Genomic DNA, 25,430 nt, shown 5'->3' on the forward strand with positions numbered 1-25,430 from the left:
ACAAACACAGCCTGCTTAAACTAATACTGCACAAAAAAATGATATGTTTCCATGTTTTTATTGAACAAAACATGTAAACATTCACAGTTCAGGGTGGAAAAAGTATGTGAACCTCTAGGCTAATGACTTCTCCAAGAGCTAATTGGAGCCAGGAGTCAGCCAACCTGGAGTCCAATCAATCTGATGAGATTGGATGTGTTGGTTAAAGCTGCAATGCCCTATAAAAAACACAACCAGTTTTGAGTTTGCTGTTCTCAAGAAGCATTGCCTGATGTGAACCATGCCTGGCACAAAAGAGCTCTCAGAAGACCTACGATCAAAAATTGTTAACTTGCATGAAGGTGGAAAGGGTTACAAAAGTATCTCTAAAAGCCTTGATGTTCATGTGTCCACGGTAAGACAGACTGTCTACAAATGGAGAAGGTTCAGCACTGTTGCCACTCTCCCTAGGCGTGGTTGTCATTAAACAAGAATGGAGTTCATGGTGGCGCTAGTGAATACCACATGGAATAGATGCTTTTTGAACGGCTCCTGCACAACCCTCGCTAAAATCTTTGTTTTAAAGTAACACTTGGGCTGTAAAACTCCAAACTTCAAACCCGAAACTCCAAACATGGGTAAGGGAAAAACAACCAACAGAAAATCAGATTCCAAGAATGACGGTAGAGCTGTTTCTCCAAACAATGAAGCTCAAGACACTAGCATTCCAACTTGCCAACCCGACATAGCTAGCTGCTTTAATGCTGCTACTAGTGAGACTCCCTCCACACAGCCCACCTTGACGGACATCCTGGAAGCTATTGGGAAACTGAAGGGGAATATCAACGTAGGATTCAGTGCTCTGGACTCAAAACTACAGCTGGTACAAACGTCCCTGGCTGACCATAACACCCGTATCTCTGACTTAGAGGGGTCTGCCACCGATCATGATACCCGTATAGCGGTCCTGGAAAAGTGATGCGAGGAGTTAATGGAGAGTAACACCACAATGAAGCGTAAGCTAATTGACCTTGAAAGCCGATCCAGACATTCCTATATCAAAATCGCAGGCTTACCAGAAAAGGTGGAAAAAGGGTAACCCAACGCAGTTCATCACAGACCTCCTTCCTCAGCTTCCTGGAAATAATCACCTCCCCGGCGGACTCAAGGTGGACCGAGCACACCGAATTGGCACACAATCCTCACCTGCACAGCCACGGATGATGATCGCCAAAATACATCACTTTCAAGAGAAGGAGAAAATCCTAAAGCTTGCACACCTGCAGACTTCCCTGACCTTCAATGGAGCACGGATTAATATCTTCCCTGACTTCTCGTCGGAAATATCAGAACAACGCCGAGCCTTCGTTGGAGTGAAGAAGAAGCTGAGAGAGGCAGGAGTCAAACATGGCCTTCTTTCCCAGTATGACTGATCCTTACGTTTAAAGGAGAGCAGAAAACATTCCAGGAGCCCGCAGATGCCGAAGCCTTTATTGACAGCTTCATTACAACAGCTGCTACTCTGTGATGGGACTGAATTCACCTGTTCAACTCATAACGAGGCCAACAAGATAACTCGACATACTTTTGGACTGCCTATAAGCCGAATTTAGAGGTTTGTTCTATGGACATAGTTTAAACAAGTGTTTTGGACATATGAGGATGGGCGGGGCAGTTTCCTAACTCCGCCAGTAAGGTACGCAGTGCTATTATTATTAGCTCATCATGTTTACCTTATTAAGACACTTTCCTGTTGCGTTCAGCTATCTCTCAATGCTTACGAGGGGCCTTAGATACCACTTTGTTTGGGGAAGTGGCTGGGGGGTGGGTACAAGGGCTGTTTATAATGTTGAAGTTGTTGTTTGGCTCTGTTTAGTTTTGTTTTCTTTGTGTGTCAGCGCGACTGTCAGAATATGTTATATGATGTTGCCATGGCCACCGGTAACTGTAATGCTTGGCCACAAGGTGGCAGCTTAACCCTATTATCTTGGAATGTCAGAGGATTAAGAACTAACTTAAAAAGAGGCAAGGTATTTTCCCATTTTAAAGCCTTATCAGGGGACATTATTTTTATCCAAGAAACCCACATCAGACATATGGAGCAATGGAGGCTAAAATGCAGGTGGATATCCCAGATATATCAGTCAACTTTCCCCTCCAGGGTGACAGGTGTCGCAATACTAATTCGCAGAAATATCCCATTTGAACATATTTCTACAGTATCAGACCCAAATGGACGGTATCTTATCATATCGGGTCGTATTTGGTCTCATCATGTAAACTTTATTAAATATATATGCACCCAATTTCAATGATCCCAGATTTTTTAGGAAAGTTTTAAGTCTTATTCCAGATTTATCAACCACCCATCTAATAGCAGGTGGAGATTATAATACTATATTAGACTGTTTCACGGATAGACTTTCCACTCGCCCTATTACCCCATCAAATGCCACTATTACAATAAATAATTTACTTAAATCCTTGAATCTCGTTGATATTTGGAGGTTACAGCACCAGACTGATAAAGACTGTTCTTTTTTTTCTCAAGTGCACAAATCTTACAAAAGAATTGACTATTTCCTTACTGATACTAAATTGACTGATAATATAGTTTCTACTAAATATCATAACATCTTAATATCAGATCACAGCCCTGTTGAACTAAAAATAAATTTTGGCAGAGAAAAATCAGTTTTTAGTTGGTGGTTTAATCCATTATTACTCAACAACACACAATTTCATAAACAAATGTCTAACCTAATAACAGATAATTTACTTCATAATGAAACCCCTGACATCACTGATTCAACTTTGTGGGAAGCTTTCAAGGCCGTTATGCGAGGACACATTGCATTTGAGTCTAAAGCAAAAAAAAGACAGACAAAAGGAATTATCAGACATCTCTGCTCGCTTGAGAGGGAGTATAGGGCAACTCCCTCACCCTCTAAATTGAATGATATAATTAAATAGAAGTTTAAATATAATTGTATTCTTTCTAACCAGGTGAGTGTAATGCTCTTAAAAATAAAACAAAATAATTTCAAACTTGCTGACAAGCCAGACAAACTATTAGCTCGCCAGCTGAGAACTAGACAAGCTAACAGAACAATTCACAAAGTTAAAAACAAAACGGGAACTATTCTTACAGGACCAGAAGAAGTTAATGAGTGCTTCCGAAAATTTTATGAGGACCTGTACACTTCCAAGACTTCTGCTAATGTGACACAGATCTGACTTTTTAAGTGCCCTTCAACTACTAAAATTGAGCCCTTCAGCGCAGTCTGAATTAAATACTAATATAACTTTAGATGAAGTCAAAAAAGCAATACATTCTTTTCCTAATGGGAAAGTTTCAGGTCCCGATGGATTTGGTATAGAATTTTACAGAGCATATTCAGATAAGATAGCCCCTATAATGCTTAAGATGTTCAATCACTCGATCTCAGCCCATCAACTTCCCAAAACCTTATATTCTGCCGATTTCATTAATATTGAAAAAAAGATAAGGATCCAACAGATCCAGCTTCATACCAACCAATTGCCCTACTAGGCTGTGATCTTAAAGGGCTAACCAAAATACTAGCGAACAGATTTTGTAAGTGTATCACCAGCATAATCCATCAAGACCAGACTGGATTTATTCCAGGGAGATTTTCTTTTTTCAGTGTAAGGCGTCTGATGAACATAATGTACTCCAAACACAAAAAAGATGCTAAAATATCCATCTTAGTGCTAAATGCACAAAAAACATTTGATCAGATTGAGTGGAAATATATTTCAACAGCGATAAAGGAATTCAGTCTAGGTAGCAACTTTGCTTCTTGGGTTGAAATACGATATGCTTTCCCAACAGCCTCTGTAATCACAAACAATGACAAATCACCTTCTTTTGCCCTACAACGCTCTTGCTGACAGGGCTGTCCTTTAAGCCCCTTATTATTTGCAATTGCTATAGAACCCCTAGCAGTTAGTATAAGAAACCACCCCTCTTTTGCTCCGTTGATCCTTGGCAAAGTTGATCATCGTATTTCACTCTATGCAGATGATATAGTCTTGTTTCTTTCCCACCTGGAGGAATCCCTTCCCCCTTATTAAAACTTTTGGTGAATTATCTGGATATACAATAAATATGGATAAGAGTGAGTTTATGCCTCTTAAAGGTGACTTTAGCCCAGACTTTTTGAGAACCCTGCCCTTTCGTACTGCTACTGATAAAATCAAATACTTAGGATTAGATATTCCCAAAAATCCTAGATTAATTTATAAAATGAATTATCTAAGTATGGTAGAAAAACTTAAGGCCAATATTGAGACCTGGAGATTGTTACCTTTGTCAATGATAGGTCGAGTGAACGTGATTAAAATGATGGCACTCCCCAGGTTTCTTAATCTCTTTCAGAATTTACCCATATTTCTACCTAAAGCTTTTTTTAAACTCTTAGATTCCATTGTTTTACCTTTTGTATGGGGATTCAAAGCTCATCATGTTTCTAAAAAACATATAATTAAGCCCAAATCAGCCAGTGGTCTTGGTCTCCCCAACTTTCAACACTATTTTATTGGGCTGCAAACTCTAGAGCGCTTGTTTATTGGAAAAATGCTTATCCTGATATTGTCAATCCTTCAACACCATCTTGGCTTGCAGTTGAACAGAATCTATGCAAAACCTCTCTTCCAGCCCTCCTCTTTGCACAAACCAGTTCTCCAACAATTATCACTGACAACAATTTTATGGTTTCAAATTCCCAAAAGAATTTGGTATCAAATTAGAAAATGTCTTAACTTACCTGAAGTCTCTGCTTGCACCCCTATTTGTTACAATCATGCCTTTCAGCCCTCTCTCGCTGATGACACTTTCAGGTTTTGGAAAAATAAAGATATCATATCCATATCAGATCTGTATATACATGCTGGGAAAATACTTTTGCCACCTTTCAACAGTTGAAGGAAAAATACACTTTATCTGATGCTCATTTCTTCCATTATCTCCAAGTTAGAGACTTCACCCATTCAAACATACCAGATTTTCAGTCAGTCCCAACTTTATGTGAATTTTTTGATTTTTTAATCAGAAGCCTGATTCAAAACGATTAATTTCTAAATTTGTTGATTTCTTTACAGCACACAACCTAATCCCAACACAGAATTTTAAAGAAGCCTGGGAAAAAGATATTGGTCTAACTATTGACAATGGAACCTGGGAAAATTGTCTTAAAAACATTTACTCTTGTTCTATTAACGCTAGACACCAATTAATCCAATTTAAAATTCTGCACAGGATTCACTATTTTTGCACCAAATTGCACTCTTTTTACCCATTCTTTTCTCCAATCTGCCAAAGGTGTAAATCAGCAGAGGGAACTTTAGGTCATTTATTCTGGTCTTGCTCTAAACTCTCCACTGCTGTCCCCAGTGGTTGAATGAGTTTCCCAACTATAGTTAGCTCGCACTGTCCTGCTCTACTTCTGGGATTTCTTGCCCAGCTCTTTGGGAATGATCCAGCACTTGGTACTTGGTAAATAGTTGTTGTGAAGTCTACTGAATGGCGATTAGTGATCCCACATTTTCCTTGATTCATTGTTGCTGTCTAATAACAAAAAAAAAAACAAAAAACAAACAAAAAAACAAAACAAAACAAAACAAACAAAAAAACAAAAAACAAAAAAAAAACACTCCATAAACAACGTATATTTTAGGTACTCTGCCTTAAACTCTACATGGCAGCACTTGCGTCCAATTGGACCTGAAGCACTTGATGGCACTTACTGATGTTGTTTCTTCTTGTCTAGATCATTGCTTGTGTTGTTCTTGCTCTCAAATGTACGTCGCTTTGGAGAAAAGCGTCTGCTAAATGACATTGTAACATTGTAACATTGTAACTGAATAAATTTTGGTCAGATGTTTTTAAGTGCTTCTCAGAAGTATACAACTGCAGTTTCATACTAAATCCCTCTATAGCCATTCTGGGCAGAGACCAGCATATACAAGATGTGTCTCGCTTACAATGTAAGACAATACAATATGGCATGGTTGTGGCAAAGAGAATTATCTTGTCCCTCTGGAAATCTGAGAAGGTACCCTTTTTTTCAAACTTGGCTACAAGAAATGACCAATTTGTTACATATAGAAGGAATCAGATACAGTCTATCTCTTAACTCTGCTACCTTTGACAACATGTGGTAACCATTGTTATCCTATCTGTCAAAAGCAACCTAATCTTAAAACTTTAATGTATATTGTATGTATAGACTGTGCTGATTGTTTTTTTTCTTTATCTTTCCTGCTTTATTTTTTTATATGCAGTGTGCTTTTTCCTTTTCTGCTGTCTTTGTTAGCCCTTTTGAAATGTATGTTCCCTTTCAGATGGGGTTGTTTATTGTAAAATTTGAAAATCATAAATAAAATATAAAAAAAAAAAAAAAAGAATGGAGTTCATGAGAGGACAACCTGGAGGAAGCCACTACTGTCCAAAAAACACATTGCTGCACATTTGAAGTTTGCAAAAGAGCACCTGGATGTTCCACAGCACTACTGGCATAATATTCTGTCCATAGATGAAACCAAAATTGAGTTGTTTGGAAGGAACACACAATGCTGTGTGGAGAAAAAAGGCACAGCACACCAATATCAAAACCTCATCCCAACTGTGAAATATGGTGGAGGGGCCATCATGGTTTGGGGCTGCTTTGCTGCCTCAGGGCCTGGACGGATTGCTGTCATTGACGGAAAAATGAATTCCCAAGTTTATCAAGACATTTTGCAGGAAAACTTAAGACCATCTGTCCACCAACTGAAGCTCACAGAGGATGGGTGATGCAACAGGACAACGACCCAAAGCATAGAAGTAAATCAACAACAGAATGGCTTCAACAGAAGAAAATACGCCTTCTGGAGTGGCCCAGTCAGAGTCCTGACCTCAGCCTGATTGAGATGCTGTGACATGACCTCAAGAAAGCGATTCACACCAGACATCCCAAGAATAATGCTAACCTCAAACAGTTTTGTAAAGAGAAATGGTCCAAAATTCCTCCAGACCGTTGTGCAGGTCTGATCTGCAACTACAGGAAATGTTTGGTTGAGGTTATTGCTTCCAAAGGAGGGTCAACCTGTCATTAGCTTAGGGGTTCACATACTTTTTCCACCCTGCACTGTGAATGTTTACATGTTTTTTTCAGTAAAAACATGGAAACATATCATTTTTTGTGCAGTAATAGTTTAAGCAGACTGTGTTTGTCTATTGTTTTGACTTAGATGAAGATCAGAACACATTTATGACCAATTTATGCAGAAATCCAAAAAATCCCAAAGGGTTCACATACTTTTTCTTGCATCTGTATTTTCCCCACTGGCATCCATGGCTTCACTCCCAGTTTATGTGTAAAGAGCACCAGGCACTGTCTCTAACCTTTTCTCCTCAGATCTCTGCATCATCTTAAAACAACCCTATTTCTTTACAGCCCTGTTAGTTATTTTTATACTTATGAATAAATATTCTGTTTTGTTTTTTTAAACAGGAAGACCCTGCACCCAGCTTCAAGTGCTGAACCCTGAAAGATCAGCTCGACTCATCAAGGAGATCCTGTCTGCAGCCTGGCCAAACAGAGACTTCACTGTCCTCTGGGAACCTGGAAATGAGCAGATGAAGCACCCCACTGTTTCTTGGCTTAAAATGATATGGAAGCATCTCTATATACATTTTTCTGATGATCTCAGCGTTTTTGAAGACATGCCTCTGATTCCATTGGTGCCACTTGAGGAAAACATGGATAAGGCGAAGCTTTTACGCCTCAGAACTCCATCACCAATAATTGTTGTTGATCAGGAAGAAGGACTCCTTTCTGAAACCATGCTTGACATCACTGAAAAGCTGGGAGGGGTTGTAATCAAAAAGCTGGATTCATGTTTGCTGCACCCCCTGCTTAAGAATTACATCCACCCTTCCTCTCCTGGTAACCTTCTGCAAATAATGAACAGGTTATCAATACAAAGACTATCCAGCCAAGTCTCTTCTTTGACCATCCAAGAGAGGATTGTTCTCAGAGGTTTTCTTGCCGGACTGTCAGACATTTCAGAGAGAGACAAGCATACCCTGCTTGAGCTTCCAATCTTTGAGAAAGTTGGGACCATCTCTGAAGGCACCCCAGTATTTACATCTCTGAGAGGAGCGAGGGCTTTACATCATAAAGCCAAATATCCACCGGATGTGAAATTATCCGTAAATCTAGTCGCTTGCTCTGATGATGAATCAATTCGCCTCATCAAGATGCTCAGTGTGGAACAAATAAAAACAACGGACTGTTTGAAGATAATCATTCAGGATGTTGAGAGAGGGTTCTATACAACAGATGAGATGACCCAAATCATGCTTTGGTCACTTATACATCTGGCATTTCTAAAGAATGAAAACCAGTCTGTGATTGGATGGCTTTCTGCTCTTAAATTCATTCACATGCCTTGTGGAAAGTCAGTCAAAGCCGCAGATCTTTTTGATCCCGAGCTGGAGATTCTACAGAATCTGTTCTACATGGAAGAGAAAACCAGGTTTCCCACCAGTACATTCAGGTCTTCACCTGATATTCTTTATTCCCTCAGACAGCTGGGACTAAGAAATGAAGTACAACTTACTGAAAAAGATGCACTCAAAGTTGCAATGAAAATAGACGAGCTACAAAGTTGCAAAGAACCCGAGTGGGACTTGATCATCAAGAAAGCAAAAACTCTCCTCCAAATTCTCAACAGACAGACCAAGCTGGTAAAAACAGCAAATGCTCAGACATCGCTGCTGAAACTAAAATGGGTGCCTGTCTGCAAAGAAAGGCCGCTTACATATCCTAAATCCCTTGCTTGGGTTGGAGATACTGTCAATATTTGCTCTTTGTCTGAAATGTGTGACATATCCCATGCAGTGCTGGTGGGATCATCAGTACCGCTGGTTGAACACACATCTGCGGGCATGAAAAAGGCACTGAAACTAATGTTAGAGCCCCAGGTGGATCAAGTTTTACAGCACCTGAAAGCAGTGAATGACTGGCACAAATCTCAAGCATTTACCACTGAGGACTGGTATCAATTCCAGCAAATCTTGTTTGACATTTATGGTTTCATGCAGGCTCACCTTGAGGATGCCAGAGAAGCTTTGAAATCATTGCCTTTTGATTGGGTTTGGACAGGGAAGACATTCTCATCACCTGGCCAGACAGCCCTGAAACCACTACCTGATCTCGACTTGCAGCCTTACCTCTACTCCCTGCCAAAGACCATCAGAAAGTTTCACAAGCTTTTCAAGTTTTGTGGCTCAGTTGAAGAGATTGTGCCAAGCCATGTGTTTGACGTCATCAGCACAATACAGAAAAGATGCAAAGGTGGGTTAACCAAGGAGGAAAGCAAGCATGATATCCTCCTTTTAATCAACATCCTAAGATGGCTGTACAACAGTCAGATACCTGTTGATATTAACATGCATGTGCCAATTCATTGGTACAAAGACCCAAGCAAACTAGTGATGAAGCCTATTCATGAATGCACCTACTGTGACATCAAGGTTGATGATTTGAATGACTTACTTGAAGATGCTTCAGAGCCCATTATATTAGTCCATGACGACATTCCCATGAAAACCGCAGAGTGGCTAAAAGTGCCACGATTGAGCACCAGGTTAATAAACCCGGAAAACCTTGGCTTTGAACAGTCAGGCCAAAGAGAACCACTAACAGTGAGAATAAAGAACATCTTGGAGGAATATCCTTCCGTGGCAGACATTTTTAAAGAGCTACTCCAGAATGCTGATGATGCAAGTGCAACAGAGTGCAGTTTTCTCATTGACATGAGAAAAAACAGTGACATACGGGAGAACCTTCTTGACCCTGGCATGATTATTTGTCATGGAGCCTCCTTGTGGTCTTTTAACAACGCTGTATTCTCAGACTGTGACTTTCTGAACATTACGAGGTTAGGTGGATCAGTGAAAAGGTGCGAAGCGGACAAAGTTGGCAAGTTTGGTTTGGGCTTTAACTCAGTTTATCACATCACTGATATCCCCATCATAATGAGCAGAGAGTTTATGATAATATTTGACCCAAACATCAACCACATCAGTAAGCACATCAGGGACAAGTCTAACCCCGGGATCAAAATCAACTGGAGCAAACAACAGAAAAGGCTGAGAAAATTCCCTAACCAGTTCAGGCCTTTCATCAGTGTTTTCAATTGCCAGCTTCCTCTAACTCAGGACTCCCCATACAAATATGGTGGCACACTGTTTAGACTTCCATTTAGAACCGAGCAGGAAGCCTTAGTGAGTGAAATCAGTGGTCTGTACTACAACACCACAGACATCTATTCCCTGGTTGATGAGTTCAGTCTCTGTGGCCATAGGTTCATTCTGTTTACACAGCATGTTGGAAGTATGGTCTTAAAATACCTGAAATGTGAGGAACAAAACCCAGCAGGGGCACAGGATGTTGTTGCCATCAACAAAAGCGTATGCTCATCCAAAGTCTCGTATGGACCTCTGAGTATCCTTAAATCTGCAGCAAAGGTCATGAAAAAAGTAGCAGGCACTAACAGGGTTCCTGCAGATGTTCCCAAGTCTGGCTGTATCATACGTGTTATGGTCGAGGAGTTTCATAACGTCTTCAAACGAATTGTCGATCTTCATTCACCACTGTTCAGAGGTTCAGAGGAAGATCCAAACCAGTACTTTGAGATGGCTGCAAAAGGTGTTCAGACAAGAAGACTTACTGATGAAATGCCCCAAAAGGCAGTAGAGATAACCAACTGGCTCATCTGCTCATGCATGGATGCAACCGAGGCGCTTAAGTTTTCCCTCAGTGACAGTGGGACAAGGCTTGGACTTGTGCCTTGTGGAGGAGTGGCTGTTCTACTTTCAGAGGAAGAGAATCACAAATGGACTCTTAAGACCAACGCCACACCAATTGGAGAGGTCTTTTGTTACTTGCCTCTCAGGATCAAAACAGGCCTTCCAGTTCACATTAACGGCTGCTTTGCTGTGACCTCAAACCGAAAAGAGATCTGGAAGACTGACACCAAAGGTCAGTGGAATTCTGTGTTCATGAGACATGTCATTGTGCAAGCATATTTGGCAGCACTCTCAATGCTACGCTCCATGGCTGAAAGTGGAGAACTGCTCAGTTACAGTTACTATGCAGCATGGCCGGATCCAAGTCAAGTGCATGATGACTTCACACTCATTAGCCAGGGTGTCTACCAAGAGATAGCAAAAGGAGGTGACAGTGAGCATGCAAAGGTTTTCTCAGACGGCAAACGCTGGGTGTCTATCAAGTACGTCAGATTCCTTGACGATGCCTTACTCTGTAGGCCAGACATTGGTCCTGCTGCTTTCAAGATATTCTTGAAATACCTAAAGAAGAGTGGCTCACAAACCCTGTGTGCTGTTGAGCTTCCTGACTGGGTGAAGGAGGGATTTGATGATGCTGGATGTAAAGGGAAGTTGATGGAAAACACTCTCACAGAGGAACAGTTCTTCTCAGATGTATTTTTCCCTCACATACAAGAAATAGAGAAAGACCTCCGTGACCCCTTGATGCTCTACATCTTAAATGAGAAACTTGAAGATTTTGCTTCGATTCTCAGGGATACTCCTTGTATCCCATGCTGTGGTCCCAATAAGGATCTGGTTTTGCCTTCCAGGCTCATTCATCCAGAAGGGAGAGTTGCTAAACTCTACAATGCTGAGGATGGGAGATTTCCTGAAGGGACTTTGAAGGACTACCTCAACCCTGTTTGTCTAGTAAAGCTTGTGGAGTTAGGGATGGTAAAAGATGATTTGTCATGGGAGGACCTCATTGAGCGTGCTCAGTCTGTTATTGATCTCAATGATAGTGACCACACAGCTGCATGCTTTCGTAGCAGTTTAGTACTCAGTCTAATTGATGAGAAACTGAAAATGAGAGATTCAGGAGCAGCTGAAATTTTAGAAAATCTAAAGGACATCCAATTCCTACCTTTCCTGACAAGACCTGCAGGCTTCTCGCTCCCATGGCATGGGAATAACTTTTCTCCAATAACGTTGTTCTCTCCCAGAGAACTCTTCACAACCGAACATCAGGACACAGTGTGTCTGATGAAGCCCATCTTAAATGAAAATTCTCCATCCTTCAAAGGTTGTGGTGCAATGACATTGGCTGTAAAAGACTGTCTTGGTCTAATACGGAAGCCCTCCGTTGGACTGGTCATCAGACAACTCAAAAAACTGTCTCAGTCATTTGATGGAATTACACTCTACCAGGAAAACATAACAAACGCCTGTTACAAGTTTCTTCATGAGGAAATGCTGCAGGATGAAAACGCAAAAGGACAAATAACTGAGGAACTTAAAGCGTTCAATTCCATCCTGGTGGAAAACACATACGTCAGTCCAACCAAAGTTGCTTTCCACCTGAATTTTGATGCAGCTCCGCATCTTTATCAGCTTCCAAACAAATACAGAAACAGCTGCCGTGAGCTCTTTGAAAATGTTGGAGTGCAGGCAAAGTTCACAGTTGAGGATTTCTCAGCAGTTCTTGAAACTGTTGAGCAAGAAAGTGGCAATAACTCACTCTCAGAGGAGAATTTTCAGTTGTGCCGCAGAATTATTAGTGAAGGAATATGGAGTCTGATCCGAGACAAAAACCAAGAATACTGCAAGACAAATTATGGTGGGATCCTGTTACCCGACTCTAAACTCACATTACAGCCATCAAAGTCCCTGTGCTACAATGACTGCCCTTGGATTAAAGTCAAAGACTCCTCTGTGAAATACTGCCATGGAGACATTCCAAGAGAGGTTGCAGTGAAACTAGGAGCGGTACCAAAACGCCACAAAGCCTTGGAGAGGTATGCCTCAAATGTCTGCTTCACTCGACTTGGAAGTGAGTTTGGACAGAAAGAGAAATTGACGAGCAGGATCAAAAGCATTCTCAATGCTTATCCATCAGAAAAAGAAATGTTAAAAGAACTGCTGCAAAATGCAGACGATGCAAAAGCCACTGAAATCTACTTTGTTTTTGATCCAAGGACACACCCCACAGACAGAATATTTGATGATAAATGGATCCCAATGCAAGGCCCTGCTCTCTGTGTATATAACAACCAGCCATTCACAGACGATGATATCAGAGGTATACAGAACCTGGGGCGAGGAACGAAAGAGGCCAATCCTGGGAAAACAGGCCAGTATGGCATAGGATTCAACTCAGTCTATCATATCACCGACTGCCCATCCTTCATTTCGAACAACGACATTCTGTGCATCTTTGATCCGCATGCACAGTATGCACCGGGGGCAACATCCGTGAGTCCTGGAAGAATGTTTAAAGACCTGGACTCTGATTTCAGATCTCAGTTTTCAGATGTTCTGAATCTTTACTTGGGGAGTCATTTCAAGTTAGAAAACAGCACCATGTTCCGCTTCCCCATCCGCTCTACAGAGATGGCAAAAACATCAGAAATCAGTTCTGTCCCCGCATCAGACAGAATGGTGCAAAACCTTCTAGATAAGCTAAAAAATGATGGTGCAGAGCTGCTTATATTCCTCAACCACATGGAGAAAATATCAATCTGTGAAATTGATCATGCATCTGGAAAACTAAAAGTCCTCTTTTCTGTCACAGCCAAAATAACAGATGGAGATCGGGTGAAACGCAAACAATTTCATGCCTCGGTGATTGACAGTGTGACTAAAAAGAAGCAGCTCACTGCAATCCCAGTCCAACAAATATCCTACACTATGGATATAGAGGACACTGAAGGAAATACAACAACATGGTTGGTCTGCAATCGATCTGGCTTCCTAAACATTGAGAATGTTTCAAAAAGTGTAATATCAGCTCACAAAAATGAGGATATAACTCTATTTCCCCGCGGAGGCGTGGCTGCATGTGTTAGCCAAAACTACAAAAAAAACCACAGAGCTTTCTGCTTTTTGCCCCTCTCGCTGGAGACCGGCTTACCTTTTCATGTCAATGGGCATTTTGCATTAGACTCTGCTAGAAGAAACCTGTGGAGAGATGACAATGGAGTGGGAGTAAGGAGTGACTGGAATAACAACTTGATGACACTTCTGATAGCCCCTGCCTGGGTGGAACTGCTGATTCAACTGAAGCGTCGATACTTTCCAGGTCCTGATTACACCTTGACTATTCTACAAGGGACACCTCTTCATGTGGTTAAAGATATGTTGCGAAGATATCTGTTCTTCTTTCCGGTCAACAGGCTTGATATACAGCCAGATTGGTACTGCTTGGTTAAAGCAGTATACAGCTGCATCCATGCTGACATGAAGCGCCTGCTTCCTGTCGTGAAAGTGGCCCATAATGACAACTCAGACATGCACTCTGTGGTTTACATTTCATGGGTGACTACGTCCACTTCAAACAAGGACAGAGCCTTTTTTGACAATCTGCTACAAGATGAGCTTCAGTACTTGAAAAACACAGAGTACAACATCACCTCCAGGAAGTCTGTGGCTGAAAATGTTTACAGACTGAAAACTTTGCTTCTGGACATTGGTTTCAATCTGATTCACAGCTGTGATGAAACAGCACAACTCTTTGTCTGTCTGAAAGATGCAGGTATACCGGTCAGTTATGTGGCACCAGAGGATGTCCGCATCTTTCTTCAAACCTTCTCATCACCAGACACATCTTGCCATGTTGGAAAACTCCCCTGCCGTATCCAACAGTCGAACTACAAACTAGTTCATAACATGAAGCTTCTAGTCGACTACTGCTTCAAAGACATAGAAGTGGATCAAGTCAAAATTGAGGGCTTGCCTCTGTTGATAACCATGGACAACATGCTTCAGGTTTTTGATTCTAAGAGACCGAAGTTCCTGACAACATACCATGAGCTTATCTCATCAAGGAAAGAACTTTTCATGAATACACTGTACATCAAGTACAGTAACATCCTTTTGAAGCAAGGAGCTGCAAAGAACTTTGATATCAGCAGCTTTGGCGACCTGCTGGGATCAGTGCTGTCCAGAGAGTATCGAACAAAGATCCCTGTAAAATGGAGAGACACTTTTGCCAGTGAATCTTGGTTGAAGAATGTGTGGAACTTCATAAGTGAAAATATTGCTGTAAAGGAGGATGAGGAGGACAGACCCAGTTTGAACGCAGTCGTTGATGTTCTGAAAGACTGGGCTTTACTTCCTGGGATCAAATTCATGACAAGAGAAAAGATAGTCATCCCTGAGCAGGATGTGCTTTTACCCCTGAGCCTGATGAACGTGGCACTGTTTCCACAAGGCCAAAATGACAAAGTGTTTCATGCACTAATGAAATCAGGGTGCATTCAGCTTGCAGTAAACAAAATCTGTGCCAAAGACAGTCCCATTATTCCTTTTCTAGCTCAACAAACTGCAAACATTGAAAATCCATCCAGTGTTCTGACAGCAGTAGAATACATGATCCAGACATCTGCATTCAAAGCCGCAAACTTGACTGACAAGGACTTTGAAGCTGTTATGATGTATTTCAACAGCAATCTGTCTAACCTCACAGAAAACGATGCACAGAAACTGAAACTCCTCCCATGCTTTAAGTCAGTTAGTGGTAGGTACATCAACATTGCAAACTACGGAGCAAACTACATCCTTGTCAGAAACATTCCCACAGCAGAGATTGAAAAATGGTCCCACACAGCCACTTCGGGGTTTCTCGCCGACAATCAGCAGCTGAAAGATCTGTACACTTTTCTTGGCTGCATACCAATCGATGACTTAGAAATCTACCATCACCATCTCCTGCCGAAGTTTGAGAGTTTTTCCTATGACGCCAAAGTGGAACATATTATCTACTTGAAGGAGAGACTCATGTCAATGGAAGAATCCTCCAAGATGAAGGATCAGCTGTTTGAGAAGCTGGAGGAACTGTTGTTCATCTATGACTACTCAAAAAGACTCAGGCCAGCCAGGTTTTTCTATGACGAGACTGTGAAGGTGTTTGAAGTTATGCTTCCTACAAAATCATTCATACCAAAGGACTTTTTTAAGAAAGTTGAGCAAGTGTCAAAACCCAAGAATGGGGCATTGTTGCTTACCTCATGGATAACTTTTCTCAGACGCATTGGTCTCAAGAATGAAGTGTCGCAGCAGCAAGTTCTACAGTTTGCAAAAGAGGTCAGCATTAAAGCCCAGACGGAGAACTGGAACAAAGAAAAAGTGCAGGACATTGTAAATGTTCTCTTAAACCACATTTTCAATGAGAGGACAGATCTATTTCAGGGCGCTTTTCTCAAAGAGCTCTCCATGATACCATTCCTGTATCCAGAGAGAGCTCCAAAAGAGCTCATCAGGCTTCACTCACAGTACCAGGACATGAGCGGCACACTTCCTCTGATTCGCTTCAGCGGCTCGCAGGTAAATCCAAAGTTCAAGCAAACGGATGTCATTCACCTCCTTTGGACTTCTTGCCCAATTCTCCCTGAAAAAGCTACACCATCTTGCATAAAAGACCAGGAGGGAAGCAGTCTGACAGGACAAGAACAACTCGACCAAGTGCTGAACACATTAGGCGTCAACCTGGACCCAGTGCTGGAGAAAGTCATAAACAACTGCAAGAATATCTGCAACATTTCAAATCCAGATGATGAAATGGTGAGAACCAGAAACAAAGTTTTACGGTCCACCTACGAGTTTCTCAATGCAGATAAAAGAGATTTTCGGTATCAGCTTCGTGGAGTGGGTTTTGTCATGGTGGAAGATGGCTGGAAACTGCTCAAACCTGAAGAGGTTGTCATTAATTTGGACAATGAATCTGATTTCAAACCCTACTTGTATAAATTACCTCTGGAACTTGGTACCTTTCATCAGCTGTTCAAACTTCTTGGTACAGAGGATGTTGTGTCGACTAAACAGTATGTTGAAGTTCTCTGGCGAATTTACAGAAGTTCAGAGGGTAAGCAGCTCGACCCCAATGAAATGAGAACGGTCAAGAGGGTTGTTTCAGGGCTGTTCAAGGCCCTCCATAATGATCCAGTGGAGATTCGCAAAGATTTCGAAAATGCAAGAGATTTAATCTTTTATCTGCCAAGCCATGACGGTAGATTAGCAAAGTCAAATAGTTTGGTGTTTGATGATGCACCGCACTACAAGAGTAGAATTCAGGGAAACATTGGCGTTCAGATGCTTGTGGACTTGAGCCAGTGCTATCTAGGCAAAGATCATGCCTTTCACACAAAGCTGATCATGCTCCTTCCACAGAAACTAAGGCCAAGACTGCTAAGTAGCATTCTTGAAGAACAACTTGATGAGGATTCTCCTCAAATGTGCCAGTTTGGGGCTCTTTGTTCCCTTCAAGGACGTCTTCAGCTGCTGCTGTCCTCAGAGCAGTTCATCACAGGACTGATCAGAATCATGAAACATGAGAATGACAATGCATACCTTGTGAATGAGGAAAAAGCCATACGTCTCTGTAAAGCCCTTTGTGAAGGATTAAAGGTGTCTTGTTTTGAAAAACTGCAAACAACATTAAGAGTGAAAGGATGCAGTCCCATCCCACACAGCCGCAGTGAAACACTTGCTTTCTTGAAGAGATATGGGACAGCTGTGATCCACCTTTATATTCAGCATTCAGATAGCAAGGACATTAATTTTCTCCTGGCACTGGCAATGACGCTGAAATCAGCCACTGATAACTTGATTTCTGATACTTCCTATCTGATTGCCATGCTTGGCTGTAATGATATTTACAGAATCTCTGAGAAGTTGGACAATCTCGGTGTGAAGTACGACTCAACAGAGCCTTCAAAGCTTGAGCTACCCATACCTGGAACCCCAATACCAGCTGAGATACATCACACTCTGCTCATGGATCCCATGAATGTATTTTATCCAGGAGAATATGTCGGCTACCTGGTGGACTCTGAGGGTGGGGACATGTATGGTTCCTACCAGCCTACATACACATACGCCATCATTGTTCAAGAAGTAGATAGAGAAGAGGAGGAAAACACATGTGTCCTTGGAAAATGTTTCCAGATTGATATTGGTTACAGTGAATACAAAATAGTCAGCTCTCTTGACTTGTACAAATTCTCAAGGCAAGATGACAGTACCAGTGTTCAAGACTCCAGTGCCCCATCAACCCCTACAAGCCCAAACAGTTGTTCCTCAGGGCTACAAATGATCCCTCCCCTTTTTGCTGGTAAGGAAACTCTGCGACCACCCGCCCAAAAACAGTCCCCGAGAAAGATCAAGCTTCATGCATTGCCTGATATTCTCAAGGAACTGACCTTTGTCATTGAACAAGCTTGGAAACTTCCTGAGAAAGAGAGAAAGAAGATAATTCGACGATTGTATCTGAAGTGGCATCCAGACAAAAATGCAGATAATCTGGATATCGCTACAGAAGTCTTCAAGCACTTGCAGATCGAGATCAACAGGATGGAGAAACAGTCTGTGGCTGATCAACAAAATACAGAAAGAGCTTCCAGGAGATCCTACTCCACGTCATCAACCCGCTTCCAGTCAGAGAAGTTTTCATTTCAGAGGTTTTATTCATCATGGAACCAAGAAGCAACAAACCACAAGTCTGAACGGCAGCAGTTCAGGGAACGTTACACAGGCTATGCAGGCTCTTCACATTCACACCGTTTCTTTGTCCCGCCTACTTTTAAGACCGTAGGTAACCCAGTAGAAGCCCGCCGGTGGCTTAGACAAGCAAGAGCCAACTACTCTGCTGCTCGTAATGATCTCCACAAAAATGCCAATGAGTGGGTTTGTTTTAAATGTTACCTGGCCACAAAGCTTGCACTAATAGCCGCTGACTATGCAGTCAGAGGAAAGTCAGATAAAGATGTGAAGCCAACTGCCCTGGCTCAGAAAGTTGAGGAGTATAACTCTCAGTTAACAGGCCTTGCCAAAGATGTTCAGATCTTGGAAGGATATGGTGTGGACAGCCTAAGAACTCGCTATCCAGATCTCTTGCCATTTCCACAAATCCCCAATGATAGATACACATCTGAGGTGGCAATGAGAGTCATGGAGTGTACTGCACGGATAATCATAAAGCTTGAAACTTTTGTGCAACAAAAAATATGATACTGTAACTGGATCTATGGTATGCAAAGATCTCCCTGCATAGAGGATAAGCTAGGCAGTGTGATTTACAAGTGGTAAAAAAAATGAATTATTTAGCTGGCAGCTTAAGGCACATATGCAGATTCTACCAATGATGGTGGTTTTGTGGCCGATGCCAAATAAATGAATGTATGGCTCACACGTCCTCTCAGGCTGCTTCGGTAAAATGTGCATTATGTGCATGTTAATGGAATACATATATATGTGTATAAATTTATGTCAGGGCTGTCAAAAGATTAAAAATTCTAATTGCGATTAATCTCAGAATTTCTGTAGTTAATCGCACCCTTTTTGAATTTTCAAATTCCACGGTTTTGCATTTTAAACCATTTTTGTGTCATTTTTGAATTTTCTTCTGTCTTAAACTAATAGGTCGTTTCCACCAAGCTGTCCAGCTCAGTTCAGTGCAGAACGGCACGCGTTTTTTTTGCATTTCCATAGAGCCAAAGTTGGAAAGGGTCCCAAAAAAACCGACCCGTACCTCCCCACTTTTCGTCACCCTTCCGTAGGGGTGCCAGTCTCACTTACCCAGAGCAAAAAAGGTGGAGCTACACACACAACAATAGGGGGTTGTACTGACGTCACGCCAGCACGCCACACAGCTGCTCAGCCTCGGGCTTCAAAACACAGAAGTGTGTGCTGTGAGGAGTGGATGAAAACAGGAGAAAAAAGGAATAATATCTGCATAAATCGGGGATATTTGGACTCGACAGAGATCCAAACTGTTTCCTAGTCTATGGATATTGCTATCTGGCCACAAATCCAGTTACCTGATGTTTATCTGGATGATTTTAAGAACGCAAAGCAGAGCCTGAAGGCTCACATCAGCCTGATCTATCTGTGATGGATGTGAAACTAAATCAATGCTCAAGTTTTGTGAATACGAAGCCTCAGAACAGCTGATTCTCTGTACTGTAACTAGTTATTAATCTGCTTCTTACTTAAGGTAACCTGTGAAAACATCGCTCTGTGGTTGTTGGACGTGTTGGTAAAACTTCAGGCTGCAGACTATTTTACGAGATCAGCGCACCCACGATTTCTGACTTAATCTAAACACCAGCTGAACATTTACTTTATTTTTAATGTGGCCACTTCTCAAAGTTCTAAACTTTCATATGTTGTCGTATAAACTGTTCTACACCAGATATACTCACATATTAACGTAGCGTTACGACTCAAACCGTCTCTGTACACGAATTCCATCAGCTGAGGATCTCTACTGACAGCGGTTAACATCATTAAGATGTAGTTATTTTTTAAAGCACTTTCAGCTGAAATAAAGCTGTTTAATGCTTATTCCCTACTGATTTCTGTCACTCATCCTTTTTATTACTCTGCTGCTGGAACAGCAGACTCACACTGTCTGTGACTTCACATGCATGCTTTCACAGCCCCACCCAACCAAGTGAGAGCACGGGTGTCTTTGGAAACGCTAACTATTTTAGGGTTTAGCGTACCAAACCATTACAAACCAAACTGAACCAAACCAGACCCCCTGATGGAAACACGGCTTAAGAGTACATGATACATCCCTACTTTTATTAGTACATCAGAGATTTTAACATAACCGTGGAAAAAGGACTTATTTTACATTTCTGTGGCTGCAGGTAGACACTGAAATGCTTTAACCCAGTGCTTCCCAACCTGGGGCCCTGGGACCCCTGGGGGGGCACCTCAAGATTTCGGGGGGGGGCCCTGTCTGCTCTGACAATTAGATGCTCCTCTGAAATTAGATGTTCATTTTAATAAAAAAAAAAAAAAAATTACAAACCTAATCTACAATAGAGCACAGTGGCCAACCTAAAAGATTAAAATATAAGGAGAATCCGTGGATTTCTAATCAAAAAAGTCTAAATTTTGTTTGGAAAAAATTTTTTTTTTTTGAGATTATAAAGTCTTATATTCACAACATTTCAGAGTTTCAAAAGTCAGGACTTTACAAGAAAAAAAAAAACAAAATTTCAGAATTTAAAAAGTCTTCAATTTTGTCAATGAAAACATTTTAAATGATGTGTAGTTTTCCCAAGTGGGTCTGAGGGGGGCTTAGCCCTGAGGAAAAAAGGCTGGGAACCACTGCTATAACCAAAGTGTACTGAAAAGGACAATAAGGCATGCGATTAATCACAATTAAAAACTTTGTTCACTGATTGTGGACCTTGATTGATACAATTAACTTGATTAATCTTGACAGCCCTAATATAAACATACATATACACAAATATAAAAGCTGGGTAAGCGGTTGACCAGGCTACGTAGCTTTGTACTGAGATTAAATGCAACTGAAAGAAAATTCCTCCTTCTTCAGTCGGCTACATGCTTTTGCTTCCTTTGTTCAACAGAGCCATACAAAAACCACCCAACATGGGCCCTGCAGTTTAATGGGATGATTCATTTGATTCAGTTTTTAACAGACTTAAAAAATACCCTTGAGCCTATTCATTCGACTGAAACGTGCAAATAGTCTAATAAATAAAACGGCAATCAGTCACACAACATTGCAGTTAGCTGCATAATGCAGCTAATGCAGTTAGCTGCATTATGCAACTGATTTATATTGTTAAGGAAACAAAATTCACCTCCAAACAACTTAATTCTTTCAAGTTTCTTGCCACAACCCCAATTTTCTTTTTTAACACTTACTTTTGTGCACATCATGACATTTCATTTGCCTAACGTTGTTATTTTATGAACTGGACCTGGACGTTGGATTGGTATTTTTTGAGGGTTTTAACAAAGGTGTTGACTGAGCAGCAGCAGACTGCAGAGAAGCTGATGAAGTCATCAGTCCAACAGATGAAGGTGCTGCATTTCACTTTAATCAATGCCTGATTCTCTCTGGCTGAATATTCAGTGAGAAACTACTGCTCTCAGGTGCAGAAGGACAAGGATTATTTCTGATATTTCAATAACATATTAATGTAATTCCAAAAAGGTTTGGACACTGTGTACAATGTGAGTTAATAACAGACTAAGGTGATTTGCCAATCCTTTTCAACCTCACTTCAGTTGAATACAACATAAAATGTTCAAACTGATCCTTTCTTTTTTTCTTTTAATAAACACACATCCTGAATATGATGCCTGTAAACCATTCCAAAAAAGTTGGGACAGGAGCCTGTTACACCAATTTTTAGTATTACAACAGTCACGCTGCAGTCGTCCAGAGACTGCAGGCACCAGCTGTTGAAGTATTAAAAGAGGAATTCTTCTCTCCTTGCTTGATGTACATCTTAAGATGCTCAACAGTGCAGGCTTTCTGTTGAGGTATTTTGCGCTTCATAATGCGCCCTTTCTTTTAAGTGGCAGACAGAACATACAGAACAGTCCAGTACTCTCAGTCTTTCACTACAGAGTCATGCTGTTGTTACCTGTGCTGAAGGTAGCTTGTTATTGTCTGGACAGAAGCAAACCTGTACATAGCTCTCTGTGTTAACGGTGCCTTTACAGATCTACGAGTTACCCATGCCATGTGTGCCAGTACACCCATGGCATCTTCACATGCTAGCTTTTCGTCTTTGTTTTGAAAACAATCTGGAATTTCCTCTTTAGCCTTGAGGACCTGACAGCTTAAATTTCCAGAACCGTGGACTTTTCAGACCACAGTACGGTTTTCCACTTTAGGTCCATCTCAGATGATCCTGGGTCCACAGAAGTCAGCAGTACTGTCAGTTAAAGATGGTTTCAAAGTGTTACTGGACTCATGTTGCCGGAGTCCAGTAACACTTGTAACACACTGCCGGATCGGGCTTGTGCAGAGATTTCTCCAGATTCTCTGAATATTACGGCAATGACACCTTCCAGGAGTGCCTCTTTATTCCCAGTCATGGGCTATCAACTTTAACCTGCCTGTGGAATGTCCCAGGGTCTTAACTTTTTTTTTTTAACATTTCAAACATTTCCCCTGTCCCAACTTTTTTAGAACACATTCAGAATGTGTATTTCCAAAAATTGATAAAGCTAGAAGTTTGAACATGAAATATGTCTTTAGGTTGTAAAGGGTTCAGGTCACATTTCTATATGTAGATATGTATATCTAACATGTTGGTGAAAAGTTTATTTTATTTATTTATTTATGTGGAAATTGAAACTGTTCTGTAAAATAGCGGCTCACTTCTTCATGAAGAGAATTTTTTCACACCAGCAGCATTGAAGGATCTGTTATTTATCTGTTATTTATAAGTCTGCATTTTACTTCAAGCAAAACAAAAATGGCATTCTCATCAGATTTAACTGTTTAATTTTTATAGATTATGCAAACTCTTACCTGGTGACCACTGTCTTTTTGTACATTATTTGAAATTTGCTCATCTGTTGTAAAAACACCTCAAGCTTGAGGTTCCTCAACCAAGGAATAAAAACAGAAAACTATGGCAGAGCTTTGAGTGACTTGATTTACAGGAACCTTCATATGTTTGTGTTTAAAACAAAAAGAAGAGCTGAAAATAGTATTTATTAAAAAGGGTAAAGTCTCTTTATTTGGCATAATTTATCAGTACTTTACATAACACATATGCAATTAGAAAATCTATAGATGCTTGAGGAATAACTTCTGTGTTAAATGCTAATTATTATTTTCAGAAAGCGTTTGGATAGATTTCATTACATGCAGTGTGAAATAAAGTGGGCAAAATTTAACAAAAACAAACTGCACTTGACTTTTGTGAGCTAAAATAACTTGTTTATTTTAAATAAGCTGCAGTTACACTAACTTTGTATTTATGAGTATTAAATGATGGCACCTTTATTATTTTAAGTGTGCTGTACTAGTTTAATCATTTACAGAGTTCAAAACTGAGATTCAAACTTTTAACTAGAGTTTGCAGTGCTAAAGCTAAATCATCTATTCTGAGTGTGGAACACTTTTATTTCATCATTGAAGTATTTCATTTTTAGTGCACTCTGAACCTGAAATGATAATAGGTTACCAATTACCTCAAAGCATTTCAGTAGTAATGACTGAAATACTATTTACTATTTATAAAAAAGACTGACAACAGCTGCAGCACTGGCTGACCCACTGAACTAGTACCTGGTGTTCCTGTGACCCAGTAAACCAGCACCTGGTGTTCCTGTGACCCAGTAATCCAGCACCTGGTGTTCCTGTGACCCAGTAAACCAGCATCTGGTGTTCCTGTGATCCAGTAAACCAGCACCTGGTGTTCCTGTGACCCAGTAAACCAGCACCTGGTGTTCCTGTGACCCAGTAAACCAGCACCTGGTGTTCCTGTGACCCAGTGAACCAACAACTGGTGTTCCTGTGACCCTGTGAAACAGTACCTGGTGTTTCTGGGACCCTGTGAACCAGCACCTGGTGTTCCTGTGACCCAGTAATCCAGCACCTGGTGTTCCTGTGACCCAGTAAACCAGCATCTGGTGTTCCTGTGATCCAGTAAACCAGCACCTGGTGTTCCTGTGACCCAGTAAACCAGCACCTGGTGTTCCTGTGACCCAGTAAACCAGCACCTGGTGTTCCTGTGACCCAGTGAACCAACAACTGGTGTTCCTGTGACCCTGTGAAACAGTACCTGGTGTTTCTGGGACCCTGTGAACCAGCACCTGGTGTTCCCTGACCCTGTGAAACAGTACCTGGTGTTTCTGTGACCCTGTGAAACAGTAGCTGGTGTTCCTGTGACCCTGTGAACCAGCACCTGGTGTTCCCTGACCCTGTGAAACAGTACCTGGTGTTTCTGTGACCCTGTGAAACAGTAGCTGGTGTTCCCTGACCCTGTGAAACAGTACCTGGCGTTTCTGTGACCCAGTGAACCAGTACCTGGCGTTTCTGTGACCCAGTGAACCAGTACCTGGTGTTCCTGTGACCCAGTGAAACAGTACCTGGTGTTTCTGTGACCCAGTGAACCAGCACCTGGTGTTCCTGTGACCCAGTGAACCAGTACCTGGCGTTTCTGTGACCCAGTGAACCAGTACCTGGTGTTCCTGTGACCCAGTGAAACAGTACCTGGTGTTTCTGTGACCCAGTGAACCAGCACCTGGTGTTCCTGTGACCCTGTGAACCAGTAGCTGGTGTTCCTGTGACCCAGTGAAACAGTACCTGGTGTTTCTGTGACCCAGTGAACCAGCACCTGGTGTTCCTGTGACCTTGTGAACCAGTACCTGGTGTTCCTGTGACCCAGTGAAACAGTACCTGGTGTTCCTGTGACCCAGTGCACCAGTACCTGGTGTTCCTGTGACCCCCTGAACCAGTACCTGGTGATCCTGTGACCCAGTGCACCAGCACCTGGTGTTCCTGTGACCCAGTGAAACAGTACCTGGTGTTTCTGTGACCCAGTGAACCAGCACCTGGTGTTCCTGTGACCTTGTGAACCAGTACCTGGTGTTCCTGTGACCC

At 41.5% G+C, this 25,430-nt stretch overlaps 1 protein-coding gene across 3 annotated transcripts in view; it reads left to right on the forward strand.

Moving 5' to 3' along the window:
- The window catches only part of sacs (sacsin molecular chaperone), a 75,307-nt gene extending 51,862 nt beyond the window's left edge, over window positions 1-23,445 (forward strand). For all 3 annotated transcript variants that reach the window (XM_041801174.1, XM_041801183.1, XM_041801193.1), the window contains one exon: window positions 7,497-23,445. In XM_041801174.1, the coding sequence (XP_041657108.1) occupies window positions 7,497-19,045 (11,549 nt within the window). In that variant the 3' untranslated portion in view covers window positions 19,046-23,445. The remainder of the gene's footprint in view (window positions 1-7,496) is intronic.
- The last annotated feature ends 1,985 nt before the right edge of the window (window positions 23,446-25,430 follow it).

Source organism: Cheilinus undulatus, linkage group 2, assembly GCF_018320785.1.
Source record: "Cheilinus undulatus linkage group 2, ASM1832078v1, whole genome shotgun sequence".
In the NCBI taxonomy this organism is placed as follows: Eukaryota; Metazoa; Chordata; class Actinopteri; order Labriformes; family Labridae; genus Cheilinus; species Cheilinus undulatus.